Consider the following 19,339-nt stretch of genomic DNA (forward strand, 5'->3'; position numbering starts at 1 on the left):
AATATATTCTGTAAATAAAATTATTTAATAGACACAATATTTTATAAAAAATAATTAAGTATATTACCTTTTTTTATTTGAAATTTGTCAAGTCTTACGTATACAAATTTGATGCAAAACCATTATTTGTTGAACGTTTCCATTATAACATTAAATATTTTATAATTTATCTCTTTTTAATAAAAATGTAATAAAAAAATAAACACTTTTTTTTTTTTTTTTTTTTTTTTTTTTTTTTGCATATTTGCATATTGTATTATAAATATACATATTGTAAATTTCAATGGAAATATGAATAAACATAATGATTTAATATTAAAATAAATTTTATTACATAATTTTTATTACATTATTTGTACCAATATTTACAGATCTCAAAATTGTATGTACACCATTTAACATTCCAAACTCTCACTCTCCACTTGATTGAAATTCATGCTCATGAGATTACTCTTATTGTTATTGTTTGCTGCCCCAAACGCAGAGTATTTTTCAGTATTCAAAAGTAATAAAAAAAATTACTATACGTATAAAACTTTTAATCGGAATGGCTTAATTAAGTAGAGAAAGGAAGCTATTGATAGAATTATAAAGGAGTTATAGTCAGTCAAACGCAACAGGATATGTAAGATCACGTAGATTTACGAAATATTGTTCCAAGATACAAAGCGTTGTTGTGTTTAAGTGATACTCTTAAATATCCAGAATGTCTGCGCAATTAATTCTATTACGTATACAAGAGATTTTAATACATCAATCCAAATATTTTAAATTGCGGATTGAAATACGTATGTAACAGCATCCTCTTTTTAGCACAATATAATTCATCATATAAATCTTCAAACTATATCATTCGTATATAAACTTACCACCTTTCTTGTTCATTTGCGTTGTAATAAATAGGAAGGGGCTTGGGGCTTTTGAATTAACTTATGTGTTACGTCGCTGAATTGACTTAAATATAATCCTTAGCTTAAAACTAAATATAAATGTTAGCGAGTTTTGATATTAATCATATAATCGTACTGTCAAGATTCGCGTCTTAAAATAACTTTCAAATCGTCCGGCAATTCATGCGTAATATCGTTTATTCTCTCCCGTAATCTCTCCCTTATTGAGTTATCGATTGGTAAGTCATCGATGCAGCTTTTCTCCAGCTTTTGGCGAATCCTAAGTATCATATCGACCACTTCTACCTCTTGCTTTCCCTGCACCCACGTTTTCAAATCCTGTGCCCGTGATTATTGCATAAATTATTAACAGCAATATTTAAAATGTATATAAACAATGTATTCTGATACATACGGCCTGCGATAATTTTTCCAACTGTTTAACTTGCAACTGCTGACTCAGCTCCATGTATCTCGTGTGGAACCATCCTGAGAAATTAGGCGACCTGAAGAATCGCTTGTACAATCCCACCCAATCTCCTTTTGTACCTGTAGTTAATTGGGGACCGGCACTACTTAAACTAGCTAGGAAGTCATCTGGATTGAACATTTGTGGTGTAGGAGTTGCCTGAAAGAAATCGCCTTGTGATACTATTTAATTCTACAATTAATAATTCTATGATTATTAATCATGAATAATTGATTTACCTTGAAGGGTGATATGTTCTTTTGTAGTGGCATAAGAGTTGCGATGTATCTCTCGAGCGGGATCATGAAGCTTTCTGTTAACTCTATTAGATGACGTTTCAAGAGCGCAGTCTGCACTTCGCCCGGCCGTTTTGTCTGAATGCCTCTGAACAATTTCTTCAAGATGGTTTTATCTTTTTGCAGGAAAGGCTTGTACTGTGTGTAAACGCCAGGTTTGGAGTCCAGCACCTTGAGATTCTCAGACTTCTTGATTTTGTATTTCTGGTCTTCTAAAACACACAAATTCTGAACACGTCACTTGCGAATGGCAAGCGAAAGCGTCATCGAACTTACCGCTGTTGCTGCCGTTACTTATTCTGATGATATGCGGCCAGTGTTGCAGGGTTTTGGCAAAGAAAGGATTCGTCACACCTAGGATTACAGCGGGCGGCGCTGGAGAGTCCGCGGTGTACTCTTTGAATTCCGAATCGTGGATAGTGAAGTACGGGCGATGATCGGAACAGTACTTCAACGGCGCAATCATTCTGCAAAATGTTTCTTTTCATTATATATCGCAGCTTTATTTTCATCATAAATGTTACTTACGCTATAAGCGCTTGGACCATCTCGGAACAAGTAGTCGGCGAGCCAGCCATCACAACAATTGGCTCGCTAAGAAGAACCAGCTCCCACAATAAATGTACATAACTAACAACACTCGCTAAACTTCGGAACATGTCGCCCTCATGGGCTGACGTCAACATCAGTCTTCGCGTTGTGTGCACGTTTGGTGCATGTTCCATGGCAGCAATCGATGGAATAATGGCTTTGTAATTTTGATTTGGGATATATGTCTGAAACAGTTACATATTTTAATATACACAAGCGAGAATATTTTTTACTTAAATATTACAGCCTTAAATTAAGCAAGCTTTTACCTGAAACAGTACACCGATAAGAGGTAAGTGAACTATCTGGCCTGGAATGGGAGCAGGCCACTGATCAATCTCACGCACCACAGCTTCCATAAGCGCCGTTCCGGTCTCGAAGAATTCCGGCGCGATTAAAGCACATAATTCGCAGAACAAATTAACAAATGGCAGTTTCGTAATAATTACAACACTCTGGAAATAGTTATATTAATTATTATTAATAATTATAAATTAATTAAATCAGTTACTTAATGATTTACGATGATATAAGACAAACCTTTTGAAAATATCCTCTTGGCAAAGACTTATCCTTCACCTGTCGAAAATATACGTATCCCCAGTAATAATCTCTATCAGTTTGTAGAAAAGAAGGTGATTTCCTATCGTACTCCTTCAGAGCACTAGTTTGCTGCACCATTATACCACTCTGTCTTATCCGTACGTGATACTGCGTATCTCCCATACATCCAGAATTGGAATCAGGAAAGGCTAAGTAACAGACATTGGATCTCTCTTGCTCAGATAACTTAACGTGATTAGGATAAATCGCCTGTCACATAAAAAGAAATGTTTATAACATTTGTAAAATGAGATTAGCATAAAATTGTGTTCTATAATTGAAATAATAATTATTAATATAATTGTACCTCAATAGCTTGGCCCAGTTCAAGATCAAAAGTAACAATGCATATACAATGCACCCAATTGCTGAAACGTTCCCATTTTGCATATGTCACCTCTTCCACAGCATATGCATTATCCGGCTCTTTACTCGTTGAGCAACAAGGTACTGACATTGTTTTCTATTTATTCTAATAATTCAGTCACTAGAATGTATATTAGCACATGTGTCATTTGTCATTGCATAACATGATTCTTCTCAACCGTATGACACTTGCACTAGCAATTGACTAACAATTATGTCATGTTACATTGAGCTATGTAAAGATTCTTTATGATCTGAAATATAAATTAGCTTAACATCGTAAACATGAATTCTGAACGAATCTGCAAACAAGAGTACTCACCACTATATATACATTGCAATTTATGCAATATATTTACGTATTAACTATAAATCTCTTCCACGAAGTTCTCCATGCTAATTTTGAGCATTCTACGGCTATCACTAGTTTTAAGATTTTGTACCCTGTTCAACAATATTTGACATTCATGGAATTTATACGTCCTGTGAGCGGAGAATTGAGCCCTTTGCTTGTGACACTGAATCAAAGCTGTTCGGGAGTAGCCACGCGTAACACCGTGCGACGTGTGTGTTTACTCATTTCAGTGTGCTTGGCTATGTACACACAATTGTTAAAACCTCCACATGTTCCCCGTCATTAGATAACAATCTGCCAAACAATACGCCAGGCGTGCTCGCGGTATAATTGACGCAGCGATGCGGGTATGCGAGCGAGCTATACTCTTATCGTCGATCAAGCTGTCGAAGCGGAACAACTGCGTATGTTGACATTCGCGTACACATGCAATGCTCACCGTCGTTTCATTGAAAAAAGTCTTCATAATGTTTAGATACGAACGACTAGATGCTCATAACCTCTATATACCTATTCAAGATGCTCGAAGAATCGCTCTCCTGCTCGCTTCACGTTCGTTCGATGACATCGGACTAATTCGTTTCGTTGAAAGTCACTCGATTCCTTTAGCAAATAAATTAATTAATTTATCTAGGCGTCCGAAATATTTCACAGTATGTTTCCTATGTTTCTAACATCCGTCACGGTGACAGGAAGTGAAGAGAAAGCGGACACAGCGGTGAGAGGCGATAACCTCCCGTCGATCAGATGTTCTCAATAGTGCGCTGATCATTTCAGCAGAGAGCGTACCGTGCCGCTTCGGATTCGCAAATTCAATAACCTCTCGTCGAAACATACTCCTAGTCCTCCTCATTGTAGAGGTGTGCGTGCACCCCCCATTCTTCACCCCCTGGACAGTTCGCTGCGTACAACATATGATATATGACGTATGACATATAATTATGGCAGATGACGATACAATTCCGAACAGCCGATGACGCGCGCCGCGCGCATTCCGATCTCGCCGCTGTCACATTCCGCGATTCGGTCGAGCCCGGTCCGCCCGGCGACGGTCAGTGCGCGTTCCGCCCGTCCCACGAGCTAACACTGCACCCGACCGCGAGGACCTGAACCTCAGGGGTACGTTCTTCTCGCGCTAAACATGAGCCGCGGTGCCGCGCACGCTGGTCGCGTACTAGCTGCCGACGACAACACGGGTGTGTCCGCCGACGCGGCCGTACTGCGATACGGTGCGATCAAGTGTGTCAGTCGCCTCGCCGAGGGGCAAGTGTGTCGGCGTTCCTGTGGCCGTTAGGCCGTACACGCACGCACATAGATCGGTACGATGTCGGTGGCGGCCGATGCCTCCCAGGACAGGATCGTCGCCTGCAACGGCAAGGACGACGTGCCGGTGATAACGCAGCCTACCACTAGGCGTGGACTCAGGATCTACAAGATCGTCGTGCTGGGTGACGGCGGCGTTGGCAAGTCAGGTATTGGTTGTCTGATCAATTGTATTGAAATATGTATTGAATAAATGTCTAACTCACATTAGATCATCATCATGTAACGAAGCTTGCTTTTCAGCTGTTACTTTGCAGTTTGTTAGTCACACGTTCCTGGACTATCACGACCCCACTATAGGTAAGTTGTGCTTTCACATGTAAGAGAAGAGAAGGTTCGTCAACCTTCGGTACAATTTTAGGAGGAGAAAGCAAAGTCAGTAAATAAATAAAAAGCATTAAAACAGTAGAATCGACAAATGTAAGAATGGAAAAGTAAATGACAGATTTGAAATTAGCAGTTTGAAAAACTTTTCATGTCTCCGCTTGAGAATGAAAGAAATATAAGAAATGATTTTCCTGTTCTTTTCTCTAACAATTTCTCTTTTGTGCACACAGAGGACTCGTACCAGAAGCAAGCAGTCATCGATGGGGAGGCAGCTCTTTTGGATATTTTAGACACAGCTGGACAGGTTCGAGATTCTTATGTATGTTACGACGCTCAAAACAACATTATGCAATGTGCATCAACATGTCTCTGTACAAGGATGTTTAATTGCGCGCAATTTCGAACAATTCTCTTGTGTTGTGTATAGGTGGAGTTCACGGCGATGCGTGAGCAGTACATGAGATGCGGCGAAGGTTTCATGATATGTTACTCCGTAACGGACAGGCATAGCTTCCAGGAGACAATGGAGTATAGAAAACTGATATCGCGTGTGCGCGCGAACGAAAACATTCCTCTGGTGCTAGTCGGGAATAAGTTTGATCTACAACATCAGCGAAAGGTATATCAGATGCTGTCGAGTTGACCGCCGCATAGTGAAAAGTCATGAATACATGTATCTGTATAGCGGCAGGAACAATGAGATATTGATTTCTCGCATACACTGAACTCGGAGCCTATTTCAGGTGACGACGGAGGAAGGCAAGGCACTAGCGGAGGAGCTCGGCTGTCCGTTTTACGAGACATCGGCTGCTCTGAGGCAATTCATCGACGACGCGTTCTTCTCGCTGGTCAGGCAGATACGCGCCAAGGAGAGACCCCGAAGAGATCCCTTGCATCGCAAACGCAGCCGTTGGTGGCGAATTCGCTCGATATTTGCGTTTATCTTCCGACGGAAACCCAGACGCGCTCTCAATCATTCGCCTTAGAAGTGGTTTCTATAGCGAGCCTTTCATTAGAGAGATCGATAGACGATAGCAATGACGAGAGTAATATCATAGCAAATCACAACGAAGTACGTATTACCGATGTATTTTTATATAGTTCACGTCTCCCTTTAGAGACTGATGATGATTCGTTAACATCTCACTGCCTTATCATTGACCCCAGTGTGTGTACCCTGCAATGCAAAATTGTCAGTCAGAATACACATGGAATACACATTTGTATTCTCATCTTAGATCTGAAGTCAGATTAATCGATCACTCATGCTGCTCAATACAGAGAAACATAGAACATGGATACGCAATAGATTCACACGCTATAGAGATACAGTATATATATTTATGACTTCCAGTTTTATAAGACGACAGTTTCTTCCGCAATATCATCTCAAAGGCTGTTAACATTCATTAAAGTTAGGTCTCACGAAAATCACGCGATAAACGCGGATAAACGGAGCCTAAACGGAGCAAACGCATCCATCTAACTACGGATAAGTAGATATTCCAACTATCTCCAGTGAATCACTTCTCTGATAGTCGTAGGCGATATTTAGACTCTAGTTCGCTATTAATAGCCGATTACGTGACCAAAGAAAAGTATATGAAGCGTTAATTTGAAGCAGGAATTGAGAGATCTCCTTGGCAATACAGAGAAGGACGGAAATGCAAGATATTACATAAGAGCTTTATAACACAAATTGTTGCGATTTTAATTATCGATAAAGGGATATATATATATTGATTTTTATTTATTCTCTAATTTAATTCAGTGTAAATAACAAGAGATATTAAATGTTAAATAATTTTATATTCAATTTAGAATTTTGTAACGATGCTACAAATTATGCATGAGAGCTATATAAAAGTTGTAATGAGTTGCAAAGTTTAGAATTGTTACGTATTATGTGAATCACATGATCTCTAAGATATCTCGATCACAATTCTCGATGAAAGCATAAATTCAATATGTTTGCCTTGGACAGTCGTGACACGAATAATGAAACTGGCAATAAAAGAAAATATTACATTATTTTTGTACATTACAACCACAGAAGCTCAGAAAAAAATATCATATAGGCTTTAAAATATAATTAGAGCTTGTGGTACAAATATTATATTCCAGTCCAAAACATTTGAATGCAGTTTTTTTAAACTCTAATCATAAACGCAGCTCTTCGAATATTAAATTACGTTTACATAGTTTTAATATATAGACCAGTCACTAATTTTATTTTTTAATTTAATATTTAATCGTGAGTTGATGAAATGAGGTATTTGTAATATTTGTATTAATATAAAAGAAAAAAGCGCACTAATATATATATAAATACAAGAAAAAGCAAAAATATCATTTAGGCATAATTTTGCATAATAATTATCTAGTCGTTACTTAATTTTTCCTAGTCACATTTTGCATTTTGTTGTAACATATTAACTTATATTAATCATACATGTAAAAAAACGTTGACCAGTACACACTTTCGCATAATAATTCTCGAATAATTTGTTGAATACATTGCAATATATGTTTGAAAAATATCTGCGAATATATATAAATATATGTATATATATATATAATATATGACATGTGTCACATATTATGTATTCTTATACATATATATAACATATAATGTTATTTAATGTTACTAATTCATTTAATTTATATTATATAATATTTATTTAATATTATATTTATATAACATTTTTAATGCAGATATTATTAACAATGCTGATAATTTATTTTGTAGTAATAGAATTAAGTGTAGCTATCTGTAGCAGCAAATACGAGGTATTAGTGGCAGCATTGACAATTGATCTTGCAATATATAATAAATATAGGATGATTGTATGCATTAAAATAACTATACATGTAATAATTGCATGTTTAGAAAAATTTATGTAATATTCGTCGAAACAAAATATTCATATTTTCATATCAGTAACAGAATACCATAATTATTATTAATTAAAGTGACATTACACAAAAACTGCAAATAGCTACTAGAGAGATAAAATCATCATGTCCATATAAAAAGAAGATAGTGACACTTCATAGACGGAATATAAGTAACATTATCATTTTATATATCGCGACATTTATCAGCTTAGCTACTAGATAGATTAAGCAAATATGACACACATATTATGGATCTCGTACATAGTAATGAAAAATATTGTGAGCATAATGGAAAATGTAGCGGCAAGCATGTAGAGAACAATAACTTATAATTTACGAGGACAATATGATAATCAACGATCATTTTCATATTACACTTTTTTATTTGACGTACGTATACATTTGCTATGAAATTCCGAAAATCGTAAAAACGTTTTAATACAATGTACAGAATACTGGGAAAAAGAACCACGAGCTGACATGTGTAATTTTTAACTTGAGATTTTGCGAAATGCCCAGAAATTTTATGTAAGCTAAATATATTTTGGATATATTTTGATCTAATGCAAAATCTAATGTACTTCGCACATTATATGGATATATGTGTAAAATAATTTTATAAGAAAATATAATCTTAACTATAAAAAAAAAAAAAATCTTGAACGAAATGACGCTTTAAAAATGTACAATTAGTACAACATCATACCCGAATAATTTTCATTATTACAAATTCGTTACGAACTTGAAATGTTACTTACCTTCATTATAACAGGAAATGCGAAAGTACTTTTTTTTATATCAAAATTTATCATCGATCATCTACCTTGTAACGCTATAATAAAACTAGCAAAGAAAAATAGACAATGGGGTGTTTATTTAATTACACGCTCTGCCTGACTTTACATTTTTATATAAAACATTCATAAGTTGTTACATAGCGTTTCTCATTTTCTAAAATGCCGCATAAAACATGTCTTATTAAAGAATCACTGCAGATCTCTGAAAATTGCGAATGCAATAATTATTTAAATTCTATCTCATCTTTAAACAATCATAGCAATCGATCTACTTGCGTTAAAAAGAATCATAAATGCACGTGTACAAAAAAATGAACTTATCTTGGCACATTATTTTATATAGTTTTGTCTTCAATGGAAAAATCTATTTAAAAAATGCATACTTTTAAGACAATAATATATATATAAAAATTTTTTTATATTATCACAAATAATTATATGTGAGATATGATAAATCTAATATATATGATATAATGCTTTGCCTTTTTAGAGCCAAAAACCATCACATCTCTGTGATGGTTAAAATATTGCTTATATTTATTTGTATAATTATACTTTCAGAACTTTTTAAAACTCTTAAAAATTAATTGACGTCATAAAATCTTAAAAATTAACTTGTAAGTTATTGCAAAACTGAGTCATTTAATTCTAAATAATTTCACGGTATTATTTAGTTTTATCTTCAAGTTTCTGTGTGGCACTCTGCGCTTTCCCTTCTTCCTCATCTGGAAGTAGCATAGTCCCGTCTGTGCTCTGAACTTCATCTTCATTGTTATCTATGTAAAACATAAAAAAATAAAAAAGAAAATTTATTCCTAGACATAGTCAATTTTTTTCTTATTTTATAGTCGAGTCTTTATTTTTCTAAATTGGACAAAATAATATATATGTAATAATAAAATAAAAAATATTCAAATAAAATTTAACAAAAGATGAAGAACAGATCAAATTTCCCCTCTTTGTTATACAAAATGTCATAATTATCGTTTGCTGTATTTCAGGAAAATATGCATGGTATGTCATTGTATTTATAATTCTAATTACCACGTGCAAAATCTTCGAACTCGGCAATACCCTGCTCCGCGGCAGCATACGACGCATTGGCATTGACTTGTTTTGAATCCGTTTCAACTGAAAGCCACGTAAACTAAATTACTATACTAAAATCAAAGATTTGCATGTGTTTCTGAAAAGTTTTAATCATGATCTATTATACGGAATATGCACTGGCATATAAATAGCAATGAAAATGAGAATTAGTAATTAATAATTAACGAAATAAAGCTCCAACAAGCTTTGAACTCCATGCATGTTAATATGTATTATATTATGATAATTACTGAATATCGAAAGGTAAGCTTTTGTAATAATAATATTAATAACAATTATCCGCTACCAATCCGTTTTTGGTATAGAAATGTCTTATTGAAAATGTCATACTTATCAGGTATTTTTATTAATAAGTATTTATACTCAATATTTTTGAAAAGTTGACAGTTATAGTTTATCACAATATTTTATTGTTTAACATATTCCTACAAATACAAATTTAAGTTTCTAGCTTACATTGTATACTTTATATAAGATTTTATTGTAAATACAATGCGTATTGCAACAAGCCGTAAATCGCAAAATACCTCTACACAAATAAATGTCTTATAATTGCCCGTCGTAACTTATAAACATTATATGTTATAAACAAACAGTCTCCTGTACTGTTTTGAATACAAAAAAGCATCGAAGCATTATAGAGCTACAACAGAGAATAAAATCTTCCATCCCAGAATAAATTCTTATTCCACCCCACATCATGTAAAAGGTCTACTTTTTTTATAGCACATAATTTTTTCTTTAAAATTAACTTAGAAAAAAACTACATTTTGTACCAAAACAGCGAAAAAATACATTTTGTCTACAAAAATAAATTATTCATAATAATACTTGTGTGCATGGCACTCACTAATCCAAAGATTATTCTTGCCGAGTCAATTTTTACAATTAACATAATATTGCACATACAAAATTAGACTTCGTAATTTAAATCATAAAAAAGTTAATTATAATTATATTACAATTTTGTTCCTTAAAGACAGTTTGTATCTTACAGTCTTCCTCGTGTGAAAATGACGGCGATCCGTATTAAATAATGATTTTTATGTATCGTTAGGATTGAACAAAGGAACCGGGCGCGATACCACATCCTAGTTAGAAGCGATATAGTGGGTGTCAAATCTTAGTACACTTTAGTTACGAAAGTGTGATTTATATACAAAATCTACCGCGAACTCTTAATTTCATGTCTGTGGCAGCATTCTCTCGTCCCGAGGACGGAGAAAGGTATCACTACCTTTCTTCAACATAGTCACTGAGAAACGAGGAGTTTGGCGCACAGCACCAGGTGGATCTGTTGGTAGGATCGGAATGCCGTGGTACTTCAAACCTCGCTGACCAGCTACGGATATTCTTACAGCGGACTCCGGTAGTGGATGCAACTGAGACTTGTTAATGACCACTGTTGGTGCTAGATCAGCAAACCCCGACAATATCTTATAATGCTGAGCCAGTCGGAAATGTGCGCAAAGGGGATCAGTTTGTCGCATTAATTTTTGCGTGAGCAGCCCAATTAAAGTTAGAATTAAAGGGGATATTTCGACGAGATTCGAGAAGAAAAACTGGGGAGTATTTTTCTCTCGTCGTTGAAGCAGGGTGCAACTAGCAATCTAAGTTAGCAAACGTTTCCGTTTGTAATTATACTGGTAACGCAATGCGAATAATTTTTGTACTGAATTACACGAGAAATAAAATAAATCCTGGCAATTATTTGAAAATGCAATTGTTAATGTAAAACCACGCAAATTTAGGAGTGTATCAAACGAAATTTGTAACAAAAATATTTATAACTTACGTGATTGAAGATATGGAGTCTGTTTCTTCTCAGGTGGCGCATTACAACTAAGCTTGAGTTGATCTATTTCTTTTTTCAGCTACAAAATAAAAGTGTAATAAGTTTTCTTACTTAGTTTTGAGTTAAAATTTATCTCATTAATGTAGTTTTAATGGATTCATACCTCTTCTACTTCTTCTTTAAACTGTTTATTCTCATTTCGCTTTTGATCTAATTGAGTATTAATTGTGTCTTTTTCTAATCTCAATGTTTCTAATGTCGCAGTTTTAGTGGCGTCCAGTTTGTTTAATGAGTCCAACTCGCTTTTGCATACTGTCACTGAATCCTCTAGCTCATCGTTTTTCTTTTTAAAATCAAGCTGTTGCTCCAAGCGAAGGTGTAATGTAGCCAGTTCATCCTCTGTGTGTTTATACCTCTGCTCTAGGTTACCACGTAATGTTACACACTGATCCCTCTCTTCAGCACTGAAAAGCAAAACCAATTCTTTGTCAGAATAAAATTCTAAAATGCATTAATAATCTTTATATATTACAATAAACAATAACCTAAAAAGGAACTGAGGCAATGACACTGTTACAGACATGCATTGTGCAAGCAAGATGCAAGCAAAGAATTTCATAAAAGAAAAATTCATATATTGCTTTGCACAATTTGTGCAACAATCATAATTCAAAAATGTAAGTATAAGAATTTGCAATGCTTCTGCAATATCTGACATCAATACTTTTACAACTTCACTATAAACATGCTATTTGATCGATGTATTAACATACATGGTAACATTATTCTATTCTATTATACTTGTTGATTATGAATTAAATGTTGAATTATGTATAATGATTATGTTAAATGTTAGTGTTAAACCATCAAAGACTGTCATTATTGCAAAGGCAGTGCATATAATCAAGAGTACACAATAAAAGATAAGTGAAAATGCCACTGATTTTTACCTGATCTTGAGCTGCTCGTTGAGGTCGTCGATTTGCCTGACAAGCTCCAGGTTCTCGGAAGATAAGGTCCACCAGTTGCAGATGAGCATAAGACACGCCAGGAGAAGTCCTCCAACAAGAAGGGGCGGGCATCTGCCTCCGCCGACCCTCATACCGTCGATTCCCATCACTCTCTTTTTCGTGTTGTGTGCCAGCTATACTTCACGGAACATATGCCACGTTATTGATACTCTTCCAGAACGATGTGTATATGCAAATAATCTACGTGTCACGCGCGTTTTCTGTGAAACATGAGCCGTGGCCACACATAACCTCTCACTGTTCGAGAATCCGATTCTCATTAAGCGAGGAAAACGACGTCATCAGAACGATAACAATGCTCGTCGACAGCGTGCGTTTTATTTTTTTCAGCAAAACTTTTGCGCAACAGCCATTTGAAAGTTCAATATTTTAAACGCTTCGAATCGGAAGCGTGTTCCGATATGAACTGCCGGTGCCGGCAGCGATATGACAGCGTTTTGATAAATCCGTTATTGAGAATATATATACATCACAGAAATATCGTACTTTTTCAGATAAAAATTGTGAAGCTAAAACGAGAATGTTCTTGATAATTAATTGCAGGGTCAATCTATCTAAACTTGATATTTAATTAACAGTTTCTTTATGTTAATTTATCGTTTTCTCTCTTGGATTTTGCTAATATTAAAGTGCAAAGGTTCTGACAAAATTTGCACGTTACATCTGAGATTTCTAAATGATTATTAATACATAAAAATGACGACATACAAATGTCATCTGGAAGCTTATTTAAATTGCTAATTAAATATCAAAGTTCAAGTTTCTGTGTTGGCAACTTTAAGTATAAATAACTAAAAAATTTCGCAACAATTTACATGCTTTTTTCAAGGTTTTTAAAAAGTTATGAAACTCAATCAAAAGTAGGCTTCTAAATATTACAAATGTTTCAATAAGTTAAAAATTGTATACTAAATTATAATTGTTCCGATATTATTACCTTCGAATTACAAATTCACAAATGAGATTTCAGCAGACGAAGAGAGGTGTGCGATGATAAAAAAACACACTTTTATAAAAGTCACATTTATTCTGTGTGTCTTCTTTATTATATATATAATATATATATATTTACTTAACACTGTTCCATCGAAGAAAATTTATAGCCGAAAAATTTAGAGCGAAAAAATATATCGCGGTCTCGCGGATGAAAAAATCAACGTGTCACCGAATTTACGGCGCGGGGTTCCTTCTGATCAACTAATTAACGCAGGATAATCTAAGCTCGATCGTAGATCGTTCGCAGCTCGCGATGCCGCCGTAAACAGGATGAAACTGACGCGCGGATCGTGGATTTGTTCGCTTATTATCTCGACGAGTGTGATCGCAACCAGTAACACCGGTCTGATAAAATACATTCCCGTTTGCGATACGCTGTTGTTGTCGAGGCTGCTTTTAGCATTTATGTATGCAGCAGCAGCATCATTTTCACTTACAATCTTTTTCATTTATTTAATTTAATTAGTCTTATCTTTACTTATATCTCATAACATTTTAAAGAAATCGAAATTTGATGTGCGTTTATCAAAATTGTTATCAATTTTCTGACAAAAGATTGATATTATTTATTAATCCTTAATATTTATTATAGACTCAATTTACTTTCCACACAATACATTTGATTAATTAACATTACTTATTACACAAGATGTCTCAACTGAAGCAACGGTAGATAAAAAACAGCTATTTTTCCGCCAATTTTTTAATTAATTGGTTTGATTTTATTTAGTTGATTTATTTGATTTTACTTTTGACTTTATTTCCGCCACTTTTATATCCGGTGTAATAATTAATATTACTAATTGACGAATGCAGCTTAGATCAATTATTAAATCCATAATAAATACTACACATTAATAATAAAATGTACAATGTAGAGCACAAGTTATATTTCCTTTTTGGAGCGGAAAGCGGTCACCAATTCTGGAACATCCGGTATCATTATCTGGCTCATACAGCGGTGCACTTTGTATTGCATCATGATGTATTAGACGTGCAAAATCTATTTAGAAAGTCGTATAAGCGAACAAACCGATTGCAAAAACATCTTCTCTCATCGCTTTCTCACATTCTTTACTCTACAATATCTTCGGCTATGCTTGAACAGAAATAAAATATATTGTAAATTTAATAGCCCTATTGCGTTTTCAGCGTCGTTGCATGTCAAGTGCCAGACGCTCGGATCGTTTAAGGTCACTCCTCGCGACTTGTATTTCTCAAGCTACATCGGTTACACCGATACTTCTGGGAAACTTAAGCCGGTCGCTCAATCGTTCGTATTCTATATGCGAAGAATAGATCGAGTTACCTAGTTGGAAGATAATCCATTTGATCGCAGGACCTTCAACAGAAAATCGATCGACAATTTGAAGTGATTCAATTTCATCTTAATTTTGAAATTATGTCAAAATGCGAATTACTGACGGACGTAATCTTACTCTCGGACTTTCTCAAGGATTTTGCGAGTGACGTCGAAAGCCAGTAAGATTGAAAATAAAACGTGTCTACCTTCGACAAATTCAATTAATTTTCTTTCTTTTTAATTGATTTATTGTCAGTGATCGGTAGCGGTCGTGCTACACGAGCAATCGTAAAAATTGCGACGCGTTATAGTGAAATTGTGCACGTTGCGGAATCAATTTCGCCGTGCAATTAAAAACGATCTTTTCTGTCCAGATACTGCAGCCGGAAAATATTGCACTGACAGTTCTAAAAATAATCTGCGATACACGAAGTCACCGTGTACTCGACGAACGAAATGAATATTTCACGTCTTTCGGTTTAGGTGTACAAATGATTCATCAACGAAAGAACAATTCGCTCTTGTCTAATCATGCGTCTTGATTTTCTGCTAACGTCAATCGCAGACCCTATTAACACATTAATTGATATACGTAACATATTCTTGGACAGTGCAAATAACTTTTATAATTTTGTAGAAGTGGAAAATGATATAAAAAAATGTATAGGAATTTTTTTTCATTTATCGCTTCCGCAACATACATCGCGCTTTTACCAATCTTTGCCAAACGTTATCAGCGTTTCTTTGCAACGAAAAAGTTAGAACACGAAGCGGTCTTTTATGCAAATTTCCAAATGTACAATAAAACGGTGCTAATCGAAGATAATTTCCTTTGTATATATATCGGGTCTGCGATTAGGCACGCTGATTCCGTAAATGCAGCGACATCCGTGTATTATCTAACGCTAGTCGAAGGACTTATTTACAAGGATTTATTTGTAATTCAGTAAATCACTCGAAGACACGCACGAGACGGGACTTGTAATCATCAATCACGCGAGGCGTAATCATTAACTCTTGTCTTCTTACCGTCAGCTCGCTGCTTATTTTCAATCTCAGATATGCATCTTCTACGAATCTTACAATTCCTCTCGCACGCATCGTCCCGATTTACACGATTATAGCTTATTACAAAACGGTACAGCTATATACCTGTCATTAAATATAGTGAAACTTTCGTCGTGATGTACCATTATAGATCGATTACTCTAGATCGAGAGTATCCTAGTTTTGCCCGGCGACGTCGAGACCGGCGGTACCTTATCGAAAAATACAAATCCGCTCTCAGTATCATTGCAGATTGCGATATCATCACTTAGCACGCATTATTCACAACGCACCAAATTATATCTATCATCATTGAAACACATCAACGCGATCTCTTATTATCCTATTACATAGCGCGTAAATCACTTTCTCCTGTCGTAATCTCGTCGTCGGAGTTCTCTCGCAGTTTTCGTGCCGGCCAAATTCACCGGCGCGTCTTTAAACGTACGATTAAGATCTAGCGTAGAAAAAGGTTTGTAGTAAATCATGGTCCGAAGGTGACATTGGATCTTTTGGCCTCTCGTACAGCGGATTGAGCTCGGTCACATCGAGAAATCTGGTTTTTCGTCAATTTCTATGCAAAAACAGAATGCAACGCCTCTGAAATGATGTATCCATCGATTCAATATTTCACATCTTTGTAAGTAATTTATAAATTGCGAAAATAAAAATGATCGAATTATCTCAATAAATATTGACGACGATATCTAATCACTTCATTTCGTGCAACCGTTATTTCATCACATTATTAATCTTGGAAGCAGCATGGTTTTTCCATTCACTGATATCGGAAGTAAACGATTCACGGTTTCAATTTTCTTTTCAACTGTTCTGTACCTTCGCAACTATTCTGTACTTTCCATTCTAATCGCATGAAACAAGACAAAAAATTAAATATGTACGCTTTCGTTACTGCCAAATAAATTGCATCTCTGAAATCTTTTAGCTTTCGACATAGCTTTAGACATTTTTTTGCTGCATATTCTTTTGTTCTTATATTGTTCTCTGGCGAAATTATTATATATAAAATTGACAGTAAATAAGAAAAAAGCCTAGTGCAAGTTTGTAAAAAATAAATAATTTGAATATGTAAAATGAAGTGTATTATTAAAAAGACAAGAAATAAATTAAAATGCAAGAATGCTAGCTTATGCAATTTTCAAAACGTAATAAACAGATTAAGTTTTCCAATATTTCTAAGAAAGAAACAGAAAACTGAAATAAATTTTTACAAAATGTTTGATTACAATCTTGCATGTGTACAGCACAGAAGCACATTGACAATGCGTTAAAAATACAATGAAGGTAAAAATTGTATTGTATAAGAAATTTAACTATATTTATTTGCACGATATACTTATGTTTTTGCATGAAGAGTATAAATGCAGTGGTAATAGGCGATTTACAAACAAAGGGATACCGGTGAGACGCGTGGTAGTGACAATTTCAAGAGATTTTTATGCACAACTTGTACAGATTAGTGTCATCTCCTGTCAACAAAATATACAAACAAAATCAAACAGCTGATAACTCCTTATTAATTAGTAGTAATACAGAGCCACACGTGTTTTTCTTTTTTCTTCTCCTTTTTTTCCTTAAATATTAAAGGATCAGCCAGAAAAACAAGATTAAAACAATACATTTCAAAGTATATACCATTTAGTTATCCCATTTACATTATACATCGTATATATATATATATATATGTATATATACATGTGTATATATATATATGTATATATATACGTATTCATCGTTTGTATTCCCAGGAAATGCTTCTAAGATTTTGGGTATGAACCCATTTAAAAGGTAAACAATTGCAATTGTACATGTACTTAATACAAAGTCCATTAGTACTCGAGCAATCTCTCTCTCTCTCACTCTCTCTCTCTCTTTTCTCTCGTTGATGAGATAATCTTTTATAACATATAGGTTTCCTAATGAAGTTAACTTTATTAACGCAAAACTTCAATATAACAGATTAAGCGTTTGGAACGCTATGTTAGTAAACGGTGTTCTATCTTGCTTAAGCTACAAAATGGATAACCGAAAGCATACATATATATATAATATATATTATATATATATGTACAATCTAAAGTAAAACATGTGCTTTTTAATTATTGCAGCTTCAACATAGCCTTGAAAATCGACTGAAACGAGACCGCCGACAGTTTCTGTAAATAACTCCTCGATTTTTTTAAAAGCTTATTCAGTATTTTGATTAAAATATATTACGCTCAAAAAAAGTTAGGGATATTACATGAGCCCCCCTACCCCCTTTTAATGCGATGACGTACGCTTCTATCTTACCTTTCTTTCGTGTATTAATCTTCCGGTTCGCGCTATTCGTCTTAGCACAATAAAAGAGAATTAGAATTTTACATTTTAAGACATACAGTCTACCGTTCCGATACATCAGCGCTCAAACAAATTGTTTCGTTGGTGTCTAAAAATATCCTTAACTTTCCTTGGAGTTTCCTTTTTATCCGCTAAAATATCAATAATCATCCTAGAGCCCGATCCTTAAAGACATTCATTAATTACATATAATAATTCATTTAATCTATATCATTTTTATACAAAATATTTCTGCATCGTTGCAATTGTTTGACAAAAGCATACAAATTAACTTAGCGTTATATAATTTTAATGAACAATTTTTTGTATTGCGTGCTGCTTTTTCTCGTATCGTAACACCATCCCGTCGCGTTTGGCAGTAACAAAAGTATCTGGAATAATATGTAGCACCGGTTGTCGCGTGTAAAACTGGATCGATGACAATGCAAAACTTCCGTTATCTGCGTGAAAACTGAACGTGAAAACGAGCAGATTGAAATAGGAGACTAATAATCAAGGTCAATATATGTATCTTCCAATTATTCTACCTTATCAAAAAGTATTTATTTCATTGTCCTTAGTTTATATGATAAACACATTTCTCTCGGTGAGTTTTTTTTATATACACTAAATAGCTACATCTCAAAAGCGAGCTCTTTCTGCATATAATAGTAGAATGTAAAAAGAACCGCATATGCTCTCCAATGATAAATATATTATAAAGAATTTAGATGTTTAAAATATATACTTGTTGAATATATATATATATAATTGTTTAAACAAATACGCGACGTAATGAATG

General features: G+C 34.5%; 3 protein-coding genes across 9 annotated transcripts; 1 reads left to right on the top strand and 2 right to left on the bottom strand.

The window, feature by feature from the left end:
• Positions 1-308: 308 nt before the first annotated feature.
• On the bottom strand, positions 309-4,270 carry LOC105671741 (protein DENND6A). Of its 2 annotated transcripts, none has more exons than XM_067353294.1 (9): positions 3,538-4,270; positions 3,157-3,469; positions 2,787-3,059; positions 2,516-2,701; positions 2,184-2,431; positions 1,932-2,122; positions 1,599-1,864; positions 1,306-1,518; positions 309-1,229 (listed from the first exon to the last, which is right to left on the bottom strand). In XM_067353294.1, the coding sequence occupies exons 2-9, from the start codon at positions 3,304-3,306 to the stop codon at positions 1,029-1,031; spliced, it is 1,728 nt and encodes a 575-aa protein (XP_067209395.1). In that variant the 5' UTR covers positions 3,307-3,469; positions 3,538-4,270; the 3' UTR covers positions 309-1,028. The 2 variants fall into 2 exon arrangements, with proteins under 2 accessions (XP_067209395.1, XP_012221579.2); XM_012366156.2 differs by having other exon boundaries at positions 1,599-1,867; positions 3,538-4,269.
• A 168-nt stretch (positions 4,271-4,438) lies between these two features.
• On the top strand, positions 4,439-8,982 carry LOC105671742 (Ras-related protein interacting with calmodulin). 4 transcript variants are annotated; one of them, XM_012366158.2, is made up of 5 exons: positions 4,456-5,042; positions 5,137-5,193; positions 5,451-5,539; positions 5,648-5,839; positions 5,964-8,982. In XM_012366158.2, the coding sequence occupies exons 1-5, from the start codon at positions 4,895-4,897 to the stop codon at positions 6,204-6,206; spliced, it is 729 nt and encodes a 242-aa protein (XP_012221581.1). In that variant the 5' UTR covers positions 4,456-4,894; the 3' UTR covers positions 6,207-8,982. The 4 variants fall into 4 exon arrangements, with proteins under 4 accessions (XP_012221584.1, XP_012221583.1, XP_012221581.1 ...); XM_012366159.2 differs by having other exon boundaries at positions 5,451-5,524; XM_012366161.2 differs by lacking the exon at positions 5,137-5,193 and having other exon boundaries at positions 4,439-5,042; positions 5,451-5,524.
• Positions 8,971-15,790, bottom strand: LOC105671754 (calcium-binding and coiled-coil domain-containing protein 2-like). Of its 3 annotated transcripts, none has more exons than XM_012366175.2 (7): positions 13,789-15,790; positions 12,771-12,964; positions 11,984-12,284; positions 11,821-11,899; positions 11,263-11,436; positions 9,960-10,046; positions 8,971-9,691 (listed from the first exon to the last, which is right to left on the bottom strand). In XM_012366175.2, the coding sequence occupies exons 2-7, from the start codon at positions 12,935-12,937 to the stop codon at positions 9,582-9,584; spliced, it is 918 nt and encodes a 305-aa protein (XP_012221598.2). In that variant the 5' UTR covers positions 12,938-12,964; positions 13,789-15,790; the 3' UTR covers positions 8,971-9,581. The 3 variants fall into 3 exon arrangements, with proteins under 3 accessions (XP_012221598.2, XP_012221599.2, XP_012221600.2); XM_012366176.2 differs by having other exon boundaries at positions 12,771-12,969; XM_012366177.2 differs by lacking the exons at positions 11,263-11,436; positions 13,789-15,790 and having other exon boundaries at positions 12,771-13,264.
• Between the last annotated feature and the right edge of the window lie 3,549 nt (positions 15,791-19,339).

The sequence above is a fragment of the Linepithema humile genome, chromosome 4 (genome assembly GCF_040581485.1).
Source record: "Linepithema humile isolate Giens D197 chromosome 4, Lhum_UNIL_v1.0, whole genome shotgun sequence".
In the NCBI taxonomy this organism is placed as follows: domain Eukaryota; kingdom Metazoa; phylum Arthropoda; class Insecta; order Hymenoptera; family Formicidae; genus Linepithema; species Linepithema humile.